Below are 17,763 nucleotides of genomic sequence, written 5' to 3'. Positions count from 1 at the left end.
AACAAACTGCGATGGAAGGACGGGAAGAGCAACACTTGAAACTGTGCATTCTGAAATATTTTGTAAACGCCAAACCCGATAAGTATGGCTGCTTTTAAATCGTGACACAAATGAGCGGCTGTGATTGAAAAACACTTTTGGTCGGGCTCTGGATTCCAAAATCAAGATGCAGATAAATTTGGTAAAGGTCACTAGAGCAACTCGATATGGTCACGAAAGGATTTTTGTTGTGATTCTATTTGTATAAACCTTTCGATTGACAAGCAAGCTTTTGATCAGGATGCAGAATTTACCAAAATGACGCAACTCAATCGATCGGAATGAAAACAGACAAATCAGACTGGATCCAATTTTTTTTTTTTTTTTAAACATGCACATGACTCAGAAACAGATTTTGTTTGTAGTGTAGCTTGTTCTGCATCCTTGGAACATATTTTTCATGAACAAATTGACATTTCATTCAGTAGTGCTGCATATGATTACATAACACGTATAAGTCAATTCAAACACTCCGGGTTTAATCATTCTCTGTCCAGTTTAAAGTTCTGCACCAATTTTCTGCGTATCGCTTGTTTGCATTGAATGACTGCATCAGTCGTGAAGTGCTTTCCCCGTCGGCTGCGCGTGCGCGTATCTGGTTAATGTGTCTCGTCGGCAAAACTCGAGCTTCAAACGGGACACACAAACAAACAAAGCGAAAAAAAAGAATTCCGGACTAAACTGGTAATGTACACTGACAACGCACTCATTCGTCTTGAAAGGTGAGGGGCGCAGTTGTTGCGTAAGCCGCCCTTTGCCAATCAGAGCGTCTCTGGCTTCGAACCCTCCCCTGGCTGCCGTGGATTTAAACAAGAGTTCTGGTCCAAATTAACGCCTGCCTCAACCCGCCAAAGTCTGAGCAGTCAGGGGTCCACACAGCTCTCGGAATATGGCACCCGTAAAGAAGGTAAGCAATACGAAGAATGGCTCTCAAAATGCAGATGGGACATATTTGAAATATGTCGAAAAAAGTTTTTTCAAGTGCAGAAAACGTACAAATCCTTTAAACTGGAGTGTGAAATCGAATGAAAATATTTGGCCAGGCATTGGGGGCTTTGCATTTTATAGATCATGTTTTTATTACATTATCACAAGCAGCTACTCACGTGACTAAAAAAAACCCGACGTACATTTTTATATTGAACCAGAAGACATCTTTCAGTTGGAGGAGCGTTCCGAGAAAAAAAGATCCCCAAAACAACGCAAAATGCTGACACTTAATACGTTTATCAGTTTGACGCTGCCTTTAGGGTCAAAAGTTGCTTTTGCTGATTCAACCTCCGTCACTCCTGTGCACAGGAATGTACGAGTATTCATTCCAAGTATCACTTTTGCAGTAAAATGCCACCAGAAGGAAAAAACCTGCATTGAAAAAGTGGCCCGGGGGGCTTTTGAAATATCAAAGCGGGTCTTGTGTGTGTGTGTGTGTGTGTTTGAGTCTTACAGTATATCATCAACCTTCCTCAAATGTCATCCATCCTGTGTTTCTTTCTCTCAGGGAATCTTGGAGCGCCTCAACGCCGGGGAGGTTGTGATCGGAGACGGCGGCTTCGTGTTCGCCCTGGAGAAGAGGGGCTACGTGAAGGCGGGTCCTTGGACCCCCGAAGCCGCCGCCGAGCACCCCGAAGCAGGTGAGGGCCCGGAATGTGCTCAGCGGGCACAGAGTAAACACAGCCAGTACAATCATTTCATTCTTGATTCTTCTTGACACGCAATTTGTTTTGGATCATATTAAATGAGCGCTGCTGTCCAACGTATGGCCCCCGGGCCACTTGCAGCTCTTGGCATATATTGCACAAAAAAAATGACATTTGATTTGGCCTATGAACAGGAACTCGCTCCAAATTCAAGCCAATAGGCCACAGGGGGGCAGAGTTGCGCCCCCCCCCCCCCCCCCAATGTTCAGGGCTATGGTTTTTTCCCCCCTTACTTTGATGCCCATGCCCGCAACACGATGTAGAAAAAAAGGCGGGGTTCAGGGGGTGGGCAGCGTGAAGTTTGAGGGTGTTGAAAAAGTGGGGAGTTGCGAGAACTACTGTACATCCCCCAAGGGTACACCGACGCGTACGATTCCCAATAAAGTACTTTCATATCCTGTAATGATTTCGTATAGCAAAATTCATACTCATTGTAATTGCCTTGAAGCAAACAAACAAATAAACCCCCCCCCCCACCACCCTGAAAAAAGATGCAAATAAGCCTGTACATCCACAAATAAAGGATAACAACCATCACAATAAAATACGCACATTGGTAAATGCGGGAATGCTGTTCTGCCAATATGCAGCATTCCGCGTATTTACCATCAAATCGAAATTGTAATAATGTTTCTCTTCGTAGCGGTGAATTCAATTTCAGAGGCCAAAATGGTTTGCACTATTTTCTGCTGTGTCAAGTTCGAACATATGAATGATCTTACAATAAATATTGCTTTGAGGAAAAAAAAAAAAAATTCAGCCTTCTGACAGATTGGTCATGTTTTGGTTCTGAATGTGATGTTGGGATTTTGTTAGATCTATTCAAATGAGATAAGGGGGGGCAAGCCATATGCAAATCCAGAGAAATCTTCAACTATTTGATTTCTCATAACTAACATATCAATCACACAAATGACTTAAGTGCAAGATAAACTGCTTTTCACATTTTTAATGAATTCAAGTTGGCCCACTTCTGTATGCAGCCCTTGGAGGAAGGCTTCGGGCCAGCCCTGCATTTTTCTCTGCTTCTGCTTTTTTAAAGTTTTTCTTTTTTTTTTTTTTTTTTTGGGGGGGGGCGCGTTTGTCTTCTAACGGAACCATGTTTGACCTCGCAGTGCGCCAGCTGCACAGGGAGTTCTTGAGGGCGGGGTCCAACGTTATGCAGACCTTCACCTTCTACGCCAGTGACGACAAGCTGGAGAACAGGGGCAACAAGCTCAGCTACACCGTACGTTCACCAAAACCCGTGTAGAATTTGCCCCCCCCCCCCCCCCCCGTAACTGCACCGGGAGCAGGTCCACGAAAGCGAATTTTAGCGTTGCGTCAAAAAAGCTTTTTGGTTTCACCGCGCAGGGCGCCCAAATCAACGAGGCCGCCTGCGATCTGGCCCGCGAGGTGGCCAACGAGGGCGACGCCTTAGTGGCGGGAGGCGTGTCTCAGACGCCATCTTACCTGAGCTGCAAAAGCGAGACCGAGGTCAAGGCCATCTTCAAGAAGCAACTGGACGTTTTCATCAAGAAGAACGTGGACTTCCTGATTGCCGAGGTACGGGCCACTCCGTGGTTCTGCACGCAGCGTCCGAGTTTCTGAGCCGCTCGCGTTTCCGCCTCCTGCAGTACTTTGAGCACGTCGAGGAAGCCGTGTGGGCCGTGGAGGTGCTGAAGGGGACGGGGAAGCCGGTGGCCGCTTCTTTGTGCATCGGGCCACAAGGCGACATGCACGGCGTCTCACCCGGAGAGTGCGCTGTCAGGCTGGTCAAAGCTGGTGGGTGAAATTTTACAGACAAACAGTTCCAACAATTCCAGATTTGCTACTGTGGACCGTGCAAATAATTCAAAACTCTCATTGTTACCTTTGGAAACGGAAACTGCCACTCATCTGTTCCAGCACTTGGGCTCAGCCTGGTGTGCAAACTTTGGCCACCTGGGTTCAGTATAGTACATCCAGCCGTCCATTTTCTTTGCCACGTATCCTCACGAGGGTCGCAGAGAGTGCCGGAGCCTATCCCGGCTGTCAACGGGCAAAGGGGCGGTCTACACCCTGAACTGGTTGCCAACCAATCGCAGGGCACACGGAGAAAGACAACAACACTTTTAGGCGCAATTTAGAGTGTCCAATGGACGTTGCATGTTTTTGGGATGTGAGAGGAAACCGGAGTGCCCGGAGAAAACCCACGCAGGCACGGGGAGAACACGCAAACTCCGGACAAGCGGGTCGGGGATCCAACCCGGGACCTCGGAACCGTGAGGCCAACGCTTTACCAGCTGATCCACAAGTGACGCCCCAGGATAGTACAGTCATAGACAAATACAGCGGTGTCGTTTCCTAACGTGAATTTTTCACAAGTAGAAGCGCGTTTTACATGTAAATCGGGTAATCTGTTCCAAGACAAAACAAAACATTCAAAGTACATCATGTAAATGTTAATTTTTAATGTTCATTTACCTTTGGGAAGAAAAAGGCGGGACAAGGCAAACGTTTGACAGCCGAGAGAAAACATACGTACAAACGTACGCACGAAGGCACACGACTAAAGTTTCTTGGTGAAGAAATGATGAATACAAACAAATGAAAAAGTTGGACTTTCCCAATGTGTGAGCTCACCCCCTTTGTGATGGTGTTTCTTCGCAGGTGCTCAGATCGTGGGTGTCAACTGCCACTTCGACCCGCTGACCTGTGTGGAGACCGTCAAGATGATGAAGGCGGGCGTGGAGAAGGCCGGCCTGAAGGCTCACTACATGGCGCAGCCTCTGGCCTACCACACCCCCGACTGCAACTGCCAGGGATTCATCGACCTGCCAGAATTCCCCTTCGGTAAGCACACACATGCACACAAGACACGGTACGCTTTTTCAACCTTTACCTACTTTTCATTTTCCACATCGTATGTACAGTATAATCATTGTCAATATCAAATTATGAACTACAGATCTTTCGGAAGGTTTCAATTGTTTGACATATTTAACGAGCTGAAAATTGGATGACAGCAACAATAATTCCACTTGGTTTGACTCAGGTGACCTACGTAGTAGCTCAAAGATCGCAGCAAAGAAAAAAATAGCACAATTTAAAATCGACCTTAGAAGTAGAGAGACAGCAGTGGCGAGAAGCCAGGAAAAGTTTGACATGCTCCAATTAAGACGACGAGAGGCAGAATTTTGAATAGATGTCATAAAATGGAGTGACCAACAAGTGCACGTTTCTCAGGGAACGTGCAAAAACGTCCTTGGGACTTTTTCGAGCTTGCGCTTTGACACCGTTTCCACTGCCCCCCCAAAAAAAACGCATCCAATGATGCCACGTACAGTTTTGCACTTTCGAGAATCCCACCATTATGACCTTCTTCTTGACTTGACACACATTGTAATATCCAACATTCCATTGTAATAAACATGACCAAAAAGCTTTTGTGTAGACAAAAACTTTGTAGCACGTGAACAACATATTTTGGGTCACTTTTCTGTGGGAAACAATGAAATTTAGTTGAGTTTAGTTTTGTTTTTTGCCGTCAAACGGGAATGAAAATGAGGTCATGGTTAACAGAGTAAACCGTAAAAGCGTAAAAAAAAACCCACAACTTGGCTGCGATTTCCTTGTCTAGCTCTGGAGCCCAGGATCCTTACCCGCTGGGACATGCACAAGTACGCCAGGGAGGCCTACAACGCCGGCATCCGATTCATCGGCGGCTGCTGCGGATACGAGCCGTACCACATCAGGGCCGTGGCGGAGGAGCTGGCGGTCGAGAGGGGAATTCTGCCCGCTGGATCCGAGAAACACGGCATGTGGGGAACCGGTCTGGAGATGCACACCAAACCCTGGGTCAGAGCCAGGTAATCCATATTCATAGACTCGTCGCTTTTCATCCTCAGCGGTCACTGATCTTATTTGAAATGTCTACAGCTCTTCATTCATCGATTTGTTTAGTTTTTTCTTTTGTTTATTTTGCTTGCTAGCCCAAGGGCGAAAGGTTTTGTGCTGACAGTCACTGGTATTTGGAAGTGGTCATCGTAATTCTCTCAACCTTGACGAAGGGTCCAGTTCCAGCTGAAGAAAAGCAGCCCCAAAGCATGGCGCTGCCAGCACCATTCCACTCCGTGTCAATTGGGTTCTTTTGGTCAAGGGCACTGTTGTGTTTGCACCAAACATAACTTTTCAAATTAGGCCAAAAGCTTCATTGTCGGTTTCCTCGAACCAAAACACGTTCCCATGCGCGTTTGTGACATTTGAAGGGTCTCTATTTTTCTGTGTCAGATAAAGCTTTTGTCTTGCCACTCTACCTCAAAGGATATGAACAAGCACTTTGTTCATTTCAAATTGAATTGAATGGAATTGGGATTGGCACTGCGACAGGGTTAGGGAAAAGAAAAGATAACTGCTGCCAAGTGACTAATTTGTTTGCTGCAATTTTGAGTTAAGGTAAGGACCAGGTAGGGCACCGTGAAGAATCCACCTCTCCAAAATCGACCCGGTCCGTTTCTCGTCCATCTACCGACTAAATGTGTTTGTGGACTGGCCGTCTCCGCCTGGATGGCGAGGCCTTCAGTGTCCAACTAGTGGTGGCTAAGAAGAGCCGTAACCCCCAACATGCAAGTGCCCAATTGCCGTAACGCTGACCAGAAGTGGCGTGGGTCTGAGTTTGCGAAAAGTCGAGATGGATCAGCACGGACAAGAGGTCGGCATCGGAGGTTCTGGGTGATAACCGCGACAACCGACGCTACCAAAGTCCCCACCTGTGACACAAAATTACCCAAAAATTGGGTTGAATTGAGTTTTGGGATCTCGTTCGGTCCTGGTGCCACACCCTTTGACTCGGAAGGAGGCACTGGCTGGGTTAGGCGAGAGAGACTGAGCATCCCCCGGTCGGAGCCGGGAGAAGAAGTGCACGGTCCTTCCTTCCGAAAATGTGAGACCAAGTGTCCGACGTCACATGCAAAGCACAAATTAGGTTACAAATTGATACCGATTGTTGTCACGTGTACCCAATAGCCAATACATGCCAGAAATTCCTGCAACTCCTTCACTGTTGCTGTCAGTCTCCCCAACCAGTTTGATTCTCTTCTTTCAATCAGTTTTGGAAGGAAGACCAGTTGTAGGCGACGTCACTGTAGTGACATATTTTCTGCCCTTGATGTTAACCGTCCTCACTTTGTCGCATGATATATTTGACGCCTTGGAAAATGTTCTGGACGCTTCTCCTGAGCGATACCATTGAACAAGGAGGTCTCTCTACTGTTGGTTTCGTTCGAAGTTGTGAAAACAAAAATGTCGGGAAAACCCACGAAAACATATCAACTTTAAATGGGGTTAATAAGAGGCACTTATAATTGCAGCAGATGTGCATTGATTCTTATTTATTTGGATGCGATTGGTTTATTCTGAACACAGCCTCATTTCCACTGTGTTTCACTTGTGCAATCACATGATCTCAGTTGTTTATTTTTCCTTCACCTCCTTCTTTTTTTTCAATTGAGTTGTAAAGGTTCTAGGTCACATTAATGGTGGAAAATGTTTTGAGATTGTTTATCTTGTTCTCGTTGTTATATATCATAAAACCCTGGCATTTGAACAGGGCTGTGTAGACTTTTTATACCCTCTGTGTCGGCCAAAATAATGCAAATGTGTCTCTAATATGCAGAATAATGTATTCCTGTCTCTTTATGCGATTTAGAGCCCGCCGTGACTACTGGGAGAACCTGAAGCCGGCTTCTGGCCGTCCATTGTGTTCCTCCGTATCCACCCCGGCCAGCTGGGGTGTCACCAAAGGCAGCACCGACCTCATGCAGCAGAAAGAAGCCACAACTAAGCAACAACTCAAGGATCTGTTTGACCGCTCAAAGAGCCACTGAATTTAACTAGCGTCCCCCCCCCTCCCCCCCCCCACTCAGACCTGACGGCAAAGATTCACGTAAACAGCCGCGGACTGACACGGGTGTGAAAACATCACAATTTTCACCCTGGTGACCACTCAGGGGCCTGATCCTCGCTTGAAATTGGCACTGTTGTGTTCATCTTTTGAATATAAACTGAGTCGAGTTTATGTGAAGCCACAGTGGCAGCTCGGGTTTGGCGCAAGCCCCTTTAAGATCTGGACATTTTATTTTCCAAGATACAGGACAACTTTGTAAAATAAAAACAGACCTAATGCAACGTGAATTGGTGTCTGGACTGTTGCTGTGGGATGGGCGTATAACACAATATAGATTCAAAAAGACCAAAGATTTTGTCGCAAATGTAAACATCAGTGGAGGCTGATCAATTGAGGGCACGAGGGGCGCCGCCCCAACACGCAGAGTGGTCACAACATTATTTTGCTTGAAGAAAGACATTAAAGACAAGAACTGATGATAAACATTTTGAAATACAGCACTACTGTATATGTATATAGTGTATCTATTTTTTTGATTTGCAGAATTGGTTGCAAGCTTGCCATCTGCTTTTGTTTCAGGTAATTACAAAACATTGTAAATACAGTCATTATTTTTTACAATAATACATCGTCTATCACAAAAATTAACGAACACACCAGTCATAATTACAACACATTTCATTGGGGAAACACTTTTGGGCTATAATATGAAACCATTAAATGAAAAACAAACGAGCATACCATCTTATGCGGCGTGAAAACATATTCATACACCACTGCAGAGGTGACACATAAACATGTGGAGTGGAGGGACTCTTGCAAGAAAAAAAAAAAAAAAAGAAGGCATGCTACATGCAATTATACTACTGTTCTCCCCTTGCCTGCGTGGGTTTTCTCTGGGTGCTCCTGTTTCCTCCCGCATCCCAATAACGTGTGCATTAATTGTAGACTCTAATTTACCCAAAAAGTTGTTCATGTGTGACCTGCGATTGGCCAGCAACGAGTTCAGTTCCTGCCCGAAAATAGCTGCACTAGTCTACACTACAGCAACCCTTGTGAGGATAAGCAGCTCAGATAACGGATGGAATGACACTCTCCTCTGTTGACAAGCGCTGCAATTTACCGCGTTGCCTATTGGACGAAATGTGTCACGTGAGGAGCGTATCATTTCCTGGGTAATGTCAAAATAAAAGATACAATTTCTATTTTTCACTGTCCTGACAAGTTGGCAGTAATACAGAATATCCGACAGTAACGTTTGCTTTCAACTCTGGAGCCATGCGTGCCATTAAACAACCGAATTAACTCTCTTGAAGCGCAAGAGGCTAATGAATTTAAGTCTTTAATTAGGCTTTACAGTACTTCCTTGGGCCAATGGCTGGAAGCTAACCCGCTGGTGTCTTTTAAGCTGTGCTTCATTGCTGCTGTTTATCGGACAGGTATCGTAACATCTAGGTAATTATGTGTGCTCAGTTAAACGCGACAATTCGCTGGGGCGTACCCTTCACACGTCGTTTGGCTGGCGTGTTGCGGGCTGACTTTGCAGGACCTTTCTGGGCACAGCTGCGTGTTGAGGCCGACGCCATCTTGTGGCGTCTCGGAAGAAGCGCCATTGGTTTTCAACCCGGAAGTTAAAGTGCGGAGGTCGTCATGGGGAGCAAAGTGAGCACCAAAATGGCCGCTCCCTCCGCCAGAGTTATTCAGGTAACGTCTCAACATGACAACTAACTTGCTTTTGAGTTACCGTACGTGGAATGTTAGTATACGCTCGGAAGCCATAATGTGGGTTTTTAGTTGACGCGAATGCTTGAGGAATTAGCACGAGGGAGGGAAAGCCCGTTGCGGTCGTACCCTTGTTGGTGTCCTTCTTATCGGACGTCAACAATATCGAGTTGTTGTTTTTTTTTCTTTAAAAAAAAAAAAAAACACAACGAAACAGCAACAGCAAGGGCTATTCCGTATTTCAACTATGAATGCGTACATTTCGCTTTCATTCTTCTGTGAGTTTCTTCGTGCTCGTGAGACTACTGCTGGGATAAATACCTTAAACTGGGGAAAAAATTCTTTCAATAATGCCGAAAATGTTTGACTGTATTATGGAATGTCTTTTCTTTAAAGGACTAAAATTGGGGGATGGGAAGATGTCTTTTATTCCTTGCTCTCGTTCCAAAAATGACTAAGATGCCCCTTAAAATGTGATTACCCCTTCCCCCCCCCCCTTTTTTTTTTTTTTTAAACAGGATTTTTATTTGACTAATCTGTTTTTCATTCAATTGAATGTTTTTGCGTTCCTCAGGCTGTGCGGCCGCATGCGCCCATGATCAAATTTCCGAGTAGGGAAGGCATCCCTAAGCCCAACGGTGAGTGGCATTGTGGCCTATTTAGACAGTAGATGAAAGTCCAAACCATTTTCATGCAGGTTTTTGATTAGAGCATGCATATTGTTCTGTACTAGTACACTTATATCGGTGTCATCTTCTGGTATACGAAACAATTACTGCCCGAGAACAGTAAAGTTGTACTGGTAATAAATGTTTTAGTACAATGTATTTGCATTTAATCATTAAGAAAAGTTCACTTTTCATTGTTCTTGGGCTTTTCAGGGGCACAATGGGACTTTGAGACTGTCAATTTCCTGCTTTTCCCGATCATATTTTGTTTTCTTGTTCTTCAAGCTCAAGAAGTATTGAAAACGATGTCAGTCAACACCGCACAGCCCAACAATCCCAGCTCGGCGTCGGCTTCAGCGCCGCCCAAAATTTCAAATCGCGTGACTTTGCCGCCCATCCCTGGCGCACCCGACACCTTGGCATCCATTCAGCTGCTCCCCGCGAGGTACCGCCGGAGACCAATGGTGGTCGAAGAGATGGAATACATTCAGGTCAGTTTGCCAGTTTTGAAATCTAAGCAGTTCTGAGCACAGCAGCGCATTTTAACTGCGTTTTCTTGTCGTTCCAGCGCGGCGGACCCGAGTGATGAGACGCATTTAATAAAACGACAAGTGAAGTCCTCATCTGCTGAGGTCATCATCCTTTTCCGTTCTTGGCACACGCTCTAAAAAAAACATGCCACAATGTAGAATAAAATATTATACTATTGCTTGCATATGTACATATTTTGATTATTCCATTTGTTATTGTGTATAAGTCCCTTTGAGGGACATTTCTAATGAACGATGGATGTTTTCTTCCATTGGCATCCCGACTGACTTCCCTGACATCTTCTTGCTCTGCGTCTTGTTTGTTTTAATGCTGCGTCGGCAAGCCATTAAAGCAATATTCTGTTGCGATCTTCTGGTGTGTGCGTGATGTGGACTCAAAACAAGCAAACTGTATATTTAGCATAAATGCAGTTATTTATTGTTGCAAACATGCACTCTATGCTAACACTGAATACTCACGATAGTGTGACACGATCATTCCCATCCTCAAAAAGTGGCCACTAAATGAGGAGACACAGTACTTGGAATATTAGCACAAGTGACTTAGAGATTGGAGACGATTTCCACTTGTGAGGATAGTCCTTTCAGTCGAAAATTAAATGTTCATTAGAGGGTTTTGCAAGAAAATGACATCTCATTCAGAGTTCCCCTCAGAAACACGTGCAATCAAAATGACAATCACAAATGGTCAACACTGAGGAATGCTTGAAACTAAGAGTAATTCCTCATATATTCGCAGTTGCCTTTTTGAAAATCAGGAAATATTTTTTTAAAACCTATCCATGATTTGCTACCCTTTCTGAAATACCACAGGATAGTTAGTGCCAAAGCTCTCTCCTGGCTCCTAATACTGTCGTTCCTATAAAGACAAATGTCTCTTGTTCTTGTTGCTATGTTGTTCTTTGTTCTGAACGTCGTAGCAGGGGCTGCGCCGACCGCCATGAGAAAAATTCCTTTGGCCAATAAAGCTAATTGTGAAAATGTGGTGGTTCTTCCCCCACTTTTCGTGGCACGGCTGTACCGCCGATAGAGCGCAAAGAGAAATACCCCATCGGTCAATTGCTCTGATCTTCCAGTTCCTCAAACGCAGGCAAGAAGTCGGCGATGGTGTCCACCACATAGTCCGGCACAAGGTTCTGATCGGACGACACCTGGCTATTCCCGTACTGGTGGGCCTCCTCCATCTGCGACACCCCGGTGAGCGTGAGCATGGTGTCCAGGCCGCAGTTGGAGCCAAAGAGCATGTCGGTTTCCAGGCGGTCGCCCACCATCAGGCACTGGGCCGGGTCCACGCCCGGGAACTGGCTGGAGATGCACTCGAACATGAAGCGGCTGGGCTTGCCGATCACCGTGGCCTTGCGGCCGGAGGCCACCTCCAGGGCTGCCATGAGGGAACCGGATCCTGCCGGGGGGGGAACACACGAAACAAAACACCGGGATAAATGAGAGAACCTGGGATTCCCCTAGAAGAATCGGGTCACAACAAAAGGGGCTACTATATCTTTATACGAGGTGGCCTCGCAGTTATGAGGACCGGGGTTCAAATCCCCGTGTGGAGTCTCGTGCGTCTCCACGCACCCTGCGATGTGTTTTTTGCCTTCAAACTTTCAACCTTAATTTGAGGTGACTTGCATGTGCGGGAATTAAGGAACTTAAAAGTTGTTGTTGTTTTCCTTTCGGCTTGTCCCTTTCGGGGTCGCCACAGCGTATCATCTCAGATGAACGCACGTATATGTTTGGCACAATTTTTACGCCGGATGCCCTTCCTGACGCAACCCTTCTCGGGAAGTGGAGGCCCAGAACTTAAAAGTAAACGGGCTAACCCAAATTTTCACTTTTTTTTTTTTGTTCGTTTATTTTTCGTCGTTAAGCCTTACAACCGGTGAAGGTATTTTTTTTTTTTTTTTTCCCCGTACCTGGCAGGATCCTCCCGCTCGACAGCGGGTGCCAGGGGTCGTTGTCGGTGGCCAGGAACAAGCAGTCCGGGTCCTTCAGGTAGCACGAGGCCTTGGCCAGCTTGAGGAAAGTCAGTTTGTCGTCGTGGCCCACCAGAACCGCCTTGACGTCCGCGGCCAGGGCGCAGTCGTAAATGGTGGCGTCCGGCTCGTCCGCGTCCTCCGCGCAGGGGATCCCCGCCTCCCGGAGCTCGTCCCGGAGCCCGTCGCAGCCGACCACGAACACTCGTCCGCGGAGCTTGGCCACGTCCCGCAGGTAGAGGGCCGAGCAGTAGGACGAGCTGAAGATGTGCTCCAGCGTGACGGCCGTGAAGCCCAGCCGGTAGAACTTGTGCAGGTATTTCTCGCGCGGCCTGGTCGAGTTGTTGGTGACGAACACGACGTTTTTGCCCCGCTTCATGAGCGCGTTGACCACCAGGGCCGCGCCGGCCACCGCCTTCTCGCCGTGCCACAGGACCCCGTCGCAGTCGAACAGGAAGAAGTCCTTCGCCTCCAGGAGACCGCGGATCTGCGCACCGCCGATTTTCCGGCAGGTGGCCGCCATGGCGGCGTCGACCTCGGCCTCTTCCGTCTTTGGCTTCCTAGCGCGTCGCCGAGTCCGTCGGGAGCCCCGAACGCGCCGTTATTAAATCAGTTTTCATCGTCGCGGTTGCGTCCGAGACAGGAAGGAAACCTGACGTCTGTCCACGCCCACCCGGTCAAAATCCCGACCAATGGGATTGCAGCGGCGCTTCGACCAATCGGGAGCGTCATTTGAAATAAATCACGCGATCATTTTAGATTCCTTCCAGAATCAAAATCAATCATGCATCCGCTGTCCGAGCCGCATTTCCTCACTCGGGGGCACGGATTTCAATATGAATTACAAATTCTTTTGGACAGTCCAAAATCAAAATGACGTTATTTTGTTCCACCCTGAAAGTGAGAAAAAAAAAATATCAATACTGTATTCTAGAGCAGTGATTCCCAAACAGTGTGCCGGGGTACATTAGTGTGCCGTGGGAAGTTATCCAATTTTATGTAATTGCTAACATAAATGTTTATTTCCAAGGAATAATGTATCTTTATTCGTCTATTTATGCCAGTGACAGACGCAACAACAACAAAAATCCTCTTCTATTAGATGGCAGGAAGCACATCCAGTAATGAATCAATCAATCAATCAATCAATCCATTTTTGGTGACATTTACTTTTGTTGGTGTGCCGTGGAATTTTTCGATTGTAAAATATGTGCCTTGGCTCTAGAAAGGTTGGAAATGACTGTTCGAGAGCATTTTTTTTGCGGTGCTGAGCCCCTAACCATGCGAGATACGTTTCACTCTTTTGTACATTTTAATGCAATTGTATTCCTGTACCTACAAAGGAAAAGCACAACACCTTTTTTTTTTTTTTTTTTTGACCATGTCTGTGACAAAAATCATCAAATGTTGAGGCACAACCAACGACAAATGGATCAGACTCATTAATAGAAATGTATGATTCATTTCTGGGGTGAGGAAAACTCATTTTGCTCCTCTACAACTACAGTAACGGTATGTTTTGTTTTGTTTTCTGGTGTAAACGGTGAACTTAGTCATTTGCTGTTATAAACGAGTGAGGAATCTTTGCTCAGCATTTTTATATTTTGAACATTTTCTCTCGTCCAGTCAGATACGCAAGGAAAGAAAAGCTAAATGGCGGGTCGCGGGGCTTAAGTCGCTTAACTGTAAATCCGTGTTGCAATACTTTTGCTCAACTCGCAGTTTGAGTCGGTCATCCACTCAAGATGTAAACAAAAGTGAAACTATTGTCTCATATTCATTTTTGATGCCCAACCCAAATACCTCACTGTTTGGAAAGGAATCGAAAGCAGCCATCTACTGCACTTGTAAATTCCTTTTTATCCTCTTTCCCAATGACCCATTCGATTGTTGGTGTGAGAAAGTGGAAATTTACGAAGGACTTTCAAAGTGGGCCATACCAATCATATTACAAAGTGATGACCTGAAAAAGCATCAAACTTGGAGGCTTTGTTGTTTGAAATGAATCCAGGTAGTTTTGGGCAGGCAAAATGAAAGTTGGGACACCTTCTCGGTAACGTCCTTCCTTGCGCGTCCGACGTGGGCGAGCTTTCGGCATCCACGTCCGCCGCAGTCTTGCCCATTCAATGTACTGCACGTGTATAAATGACTGTACACTTTCCTGCGTTTGCTTTCTGTCATTCATTTCTGGAGTACACGAGGTACACTGCTAGATGGCGTAAGGCCCCCTCCACTTGAGGACTGGAACTTGTGTTTCAGAGCAAGAGGGAGGCCCCAAAGGTTAAACACGACTTGGAAGGTTCTGAGTTCCAATCTCAGCTCAAACCTTCCTGTGTGCGCTTTGCATGTTCAAACTACTTCATCCAGGACACTTTACGAACTAGAACTTGACTCTCAATACTGAAGGTAAATCATGTCATATTCAGTCATTTAAAAAAAAATGGATCAACTATGTAACATACTGTATAGACCTACGGGTAAATATCGGAATAGAGTTTGTCACCATTGACACTATTCGTCGCTTTCAGTAATTCTTTTACTACGAACGCTTTCTGCATACATACAGACATACAGCAGAGCCTCCAAATTCAAACAAAATCCATAAATAAACGAGTGCCGATTCCACTTCAGAGGTTAAACATCCACTACGGCTTATTTTGTTTTTAGTGTTCATGCCGTGCGGCTCATAAGAAGCAAACTCACTAATTGTTCACCCCCCCCCCCCCCCCAAAAAAAAATCCCACACAATTCGGCTGCGCTTAAAATGTTTCGGCTTTTATGTCGTGTTTCGCCCCTCTGCGTCCAGACTGCAGCCGAATAACATTTGCTCCGAATCATCGTTATTATTTCAGCTCAATTTACTCCGAAATGTTTTAACCCAGTGTGAAATCCGTCCCTGTTTTGTGGAAGCCAAAGCTGCGATTCTGCTGGGAAACTGGCAAGGCGCAGCCGTTCCGTAAGAACCAAAACATAATTTGGAGTGAATACATCATATATTACGCACGAGGCCACACCCACCAGTGCATTTCACTTGAAGTCTATAAATTGTACCACATTTGTCGCAATTAATTCGTACTAAGGGTTGGTAACTTAGTGATCTGCAGAGCGGACACGATGATTGTGGAGCACGTCACGTGACTTCAGAGATTTGTTTGTCAATACATTTCGTGTTTGAAGTCCCATCCTGTTCCGATTCATAATTTGATATGCCGTCCAAATCTGAGGCTGTTTCCGGTTCAACTACACGTCAATCACAGCCGCAAACATTCCCATTTGTAATACATTAAACTGAGACTTTTTTTTTTTTTTCCCCATAAATGATATCCATTCAATTACTGGTTTGGTCCATGCCAGAAAATATGGAAAACGTTGATCGTTGATTCTCCAAAGTCCAATCGGATGTTTGTCCTATTTCGATTGAACACAAATATAATTCAGTCTCCTTTGATGGAAGACAACATAAATCTGAGGTTATTTACTGGCGAGAGGATGAAATCAGAGGATTTTGAGAGTTTTATGTAAAAAAACAAAAAAACAAACCAGCTCAAAACCAATAATCGATCGATAAAGACTGATTTTCCTGCCTGTCTGGAGTACCTGATTATCGACGTGTTACTGTTTTTCCTTTTTTTTTAACATTTGGTGCCGATTCTTCCCCTCCTCTCGTCTAACTTGTTTGCTTCCATTCCTCTTCTGCTTCAGTGGCATTTCATCTTTTGTTTTTTTTTTTTTTTTTCTTTTCCCCTCCTCTCCTTCGCCATTATTATCTGTCCCCTCGCTCGCCGTTTTATTACGCTTGGGCCCGCTTCGCCCTGCCCACTTGGGATTGCGTGCGAGGCAGAGGAAGACATACTGGCACCTGCAACTGCCAGACAAATGAAAGGAAGAGATGGCATGAAGGATTGGACAGCTGAATGGGGGGAGAGAACATGCCGTTCTAATTGCTCTTTCTTTGCTTGCTAATTTATCTTTTCCCCCCCAACACAGATGTAAGGGGTGGGAAGAAGGACAGTGGAAGGGGAGGGGGGAAGGTCCTCCAAGACCTTTTCTGCTCCGCGCCGCCGAGGGAGCGCTGACCGTGAACATTGCCGAGCCTCGCGGGCGGACAGGCGGACCGGGCCGACGGGTCAGAGTTGAGGCCTGCAGGTGTCGGTGCCAAAAGAAGAGCCTGGAGGCCGCACGGACACTGACCCCTGACGTGGGTAATGGCACAATGAGTCTGTTTGAATGTGCGACACACACACACGCCCCGCTCCCCCCGCCCCCCGCTTGTAGCACAGTCAGCTCAAAGCAGCATGGAGGTGTGGGACAATGCGGCAGCGCCGTACAAAGGCGTCTGTGTCCAGTGGTGGGAAGAAAGACAAATACAAATACTTTCACGTTTCGTCACAGTTATTATCGACAGTCTACTCGTTTAAAAAGACAGCAGCATGCGACACTGAAACCAAATCACTACTTTGCGATGAATGCGGCGGTGTGGCCCGTGACAAATTCCCCCAAGAGCTCATCAACATTATTATCACAAGATTATGCTGAAAATCACACAAGTAATCTGTGCCATCACCGCAACGTGACGAGTGGCCACCATCTTTGTGGAGCACTTCACACACCTCTAAAATCCTCCGGAGCAAATGTAATCGTGAAGAAGAAAAAAAACGATTACTAACGCACATAACCGATTCTCCTGCCGACATTGCTCTTTGCAAGACGGGTTTTCGTGGCAAGTGAAAGATGAAAGATTACAGTCGGTCATTCTGACGTGTGGATTTGCAGAGCCCCTCTCAATTTCTGCACGTCTGAGCTCATCGGCGGATATTTTGAACCGAAACCCGTCAGTCAGCCGGAGAGCGAGTTCTCCGAGTAGCAGACGAGCTCAAACCATTGAGGAGAGATGTTCAAAAATGATGAAGCCCGACTGCATCCATGCGGGAAGGGAGGGGCAGGCTACGCCGACGAAATTAGGCGAGCATCCCGCGGACATTATTCAGCAATATTGCCAAAAGTATTCACTCACCTGCCTTGACTTTGCTATGAATTGAAGTGGCATCCCATTCTTAATCCGTTGTGTTTAAGACGACAGTGTTCCTCCCTTTGCAGCCTGATCATCTAAACTCTTCTGGAAATGCTCTCCAAAAGGTACAGGGGAGTGTTTTTGTGGGAAACCGAGGAGCATTTTTCCAGAAGCGCATTTGTGTTGTTCCACGCTGATGTTGAACTATAGGAGGCCCGGTTGTCAATCTCCGC

The 17,763-nt window shown here is 46.1% G+C and overlaps 3 protein-coding genes across 7 annotated transcripts; 2 read left to right on the top strand and 1 right to left on the bottom strand.

The window, feature by feature from the left end:
* Positions 1-28: 28 nt before the first annotated feature.
* Positions 29-7,903, top strand: LOC133499786 (betaine--homocysteine S-methyltransferase 1-like). Its single transcript, XM_061818117.1, has 8 exons — positions 29-946; positions 1,538-1,670; positions 2,852-2,964; positions 3,090-3,281; positions 3,353-3,500; positions 4,368-4,550; positions 5,338-5,566; positions 7,405-7,903. Exons 1-8 carry the CDS (start codon positions 929-931, stop codon positions 7,580-7,582), a joined length of 1,194 nt encoding a protein of 397 aa, XP_061674101.1. The 5' UTR covers positions 29-928; the 3' UTR covers positions 7,583-7,903.
* Positions 7,904-8,799: 896 nt separating this feature from the next.
* kgd4 (alpha-ketoglutarate dehydrogenase subunit 4) lies at positions 8,800-10,891 on the top strand. 5 transcript variants are annotated; one of them, XM_061818223.1, is made up of 5 exons: positions 8,800-9,041; positions 9,149-9,306; positions 9,899-9,962; positions 10,278-10,483; positions 10,561-10,891. In XM_061818223.1, exons 2-5 carry the CDS (start codon positions 9,253-9,255, stop codon positions 10,576-10,578), a joined length of 342 nt encoding a protein of 113 aa, XP_061674207.1. In that variant the 5' UTR covers positions 8,800-9,041; positions 9,149-9,252; the 3' UTR covers positions 10,579-10,891. The 5 variants fall into 5 exon arrangements, with proteins under 5 accessions (XP_061674207.1, XP_061674208.1, XP_061674206.1 ...); XM_061818224.1 differs by having other exon boundaries at positions 8,800-9,057; positions 9,166-9,306; XM_061818222.1 differs by having other exon boundaries at positions 8,800-9,057.
* A 45-nt stretch (positions 10,892-10,936) lies between these two features.
* On the bottom strand, positions 10,937-13,233 carry pdxp (pyridoxal (pyridoxine, vitamin B6) phosphatase). Its single transcript, XM_061818221.1, has 2 exons — positions 12,460-13,233; positions 10,937-11,945 (listed from the first exon to the last, which is right to left on the bottom strand). Exons 1-2 carry the CDS (start codon positions 13,040-13,042, stop codon positions 11,599-11,601), a joined length of 930 nt encoding a protein of 309 aa, XP_061674205.1. The 5' UTR covers positions 13,043-13,233; the 3' UTR covers positions 10,937-11,598.
* Positions 13,234-17,763: the final 4,530 nt, after the last annotated feature.

Source organism: Syngnathoides biaculeatus, chromosome 4 (assembly GCF_019802595.1).
Source record: "Syngnathoides biaculeatus isolate LvHL_M chromosome 4, ASM1980259v1, whole genome shotgun sequence".
In the NCBI taxonomy this organism is placed as follows: Eukaryota; Metazoa; Chordata; class Actinopteri; order Syngnathiformes; family Syngnathidae; genus Syngnathoides; species Syngnathoides biaculeatus.
Note: the sequence above shows the minus strand (reverse complement) of the source record. Positions and strands in the feature narration are given on the sequence as shown.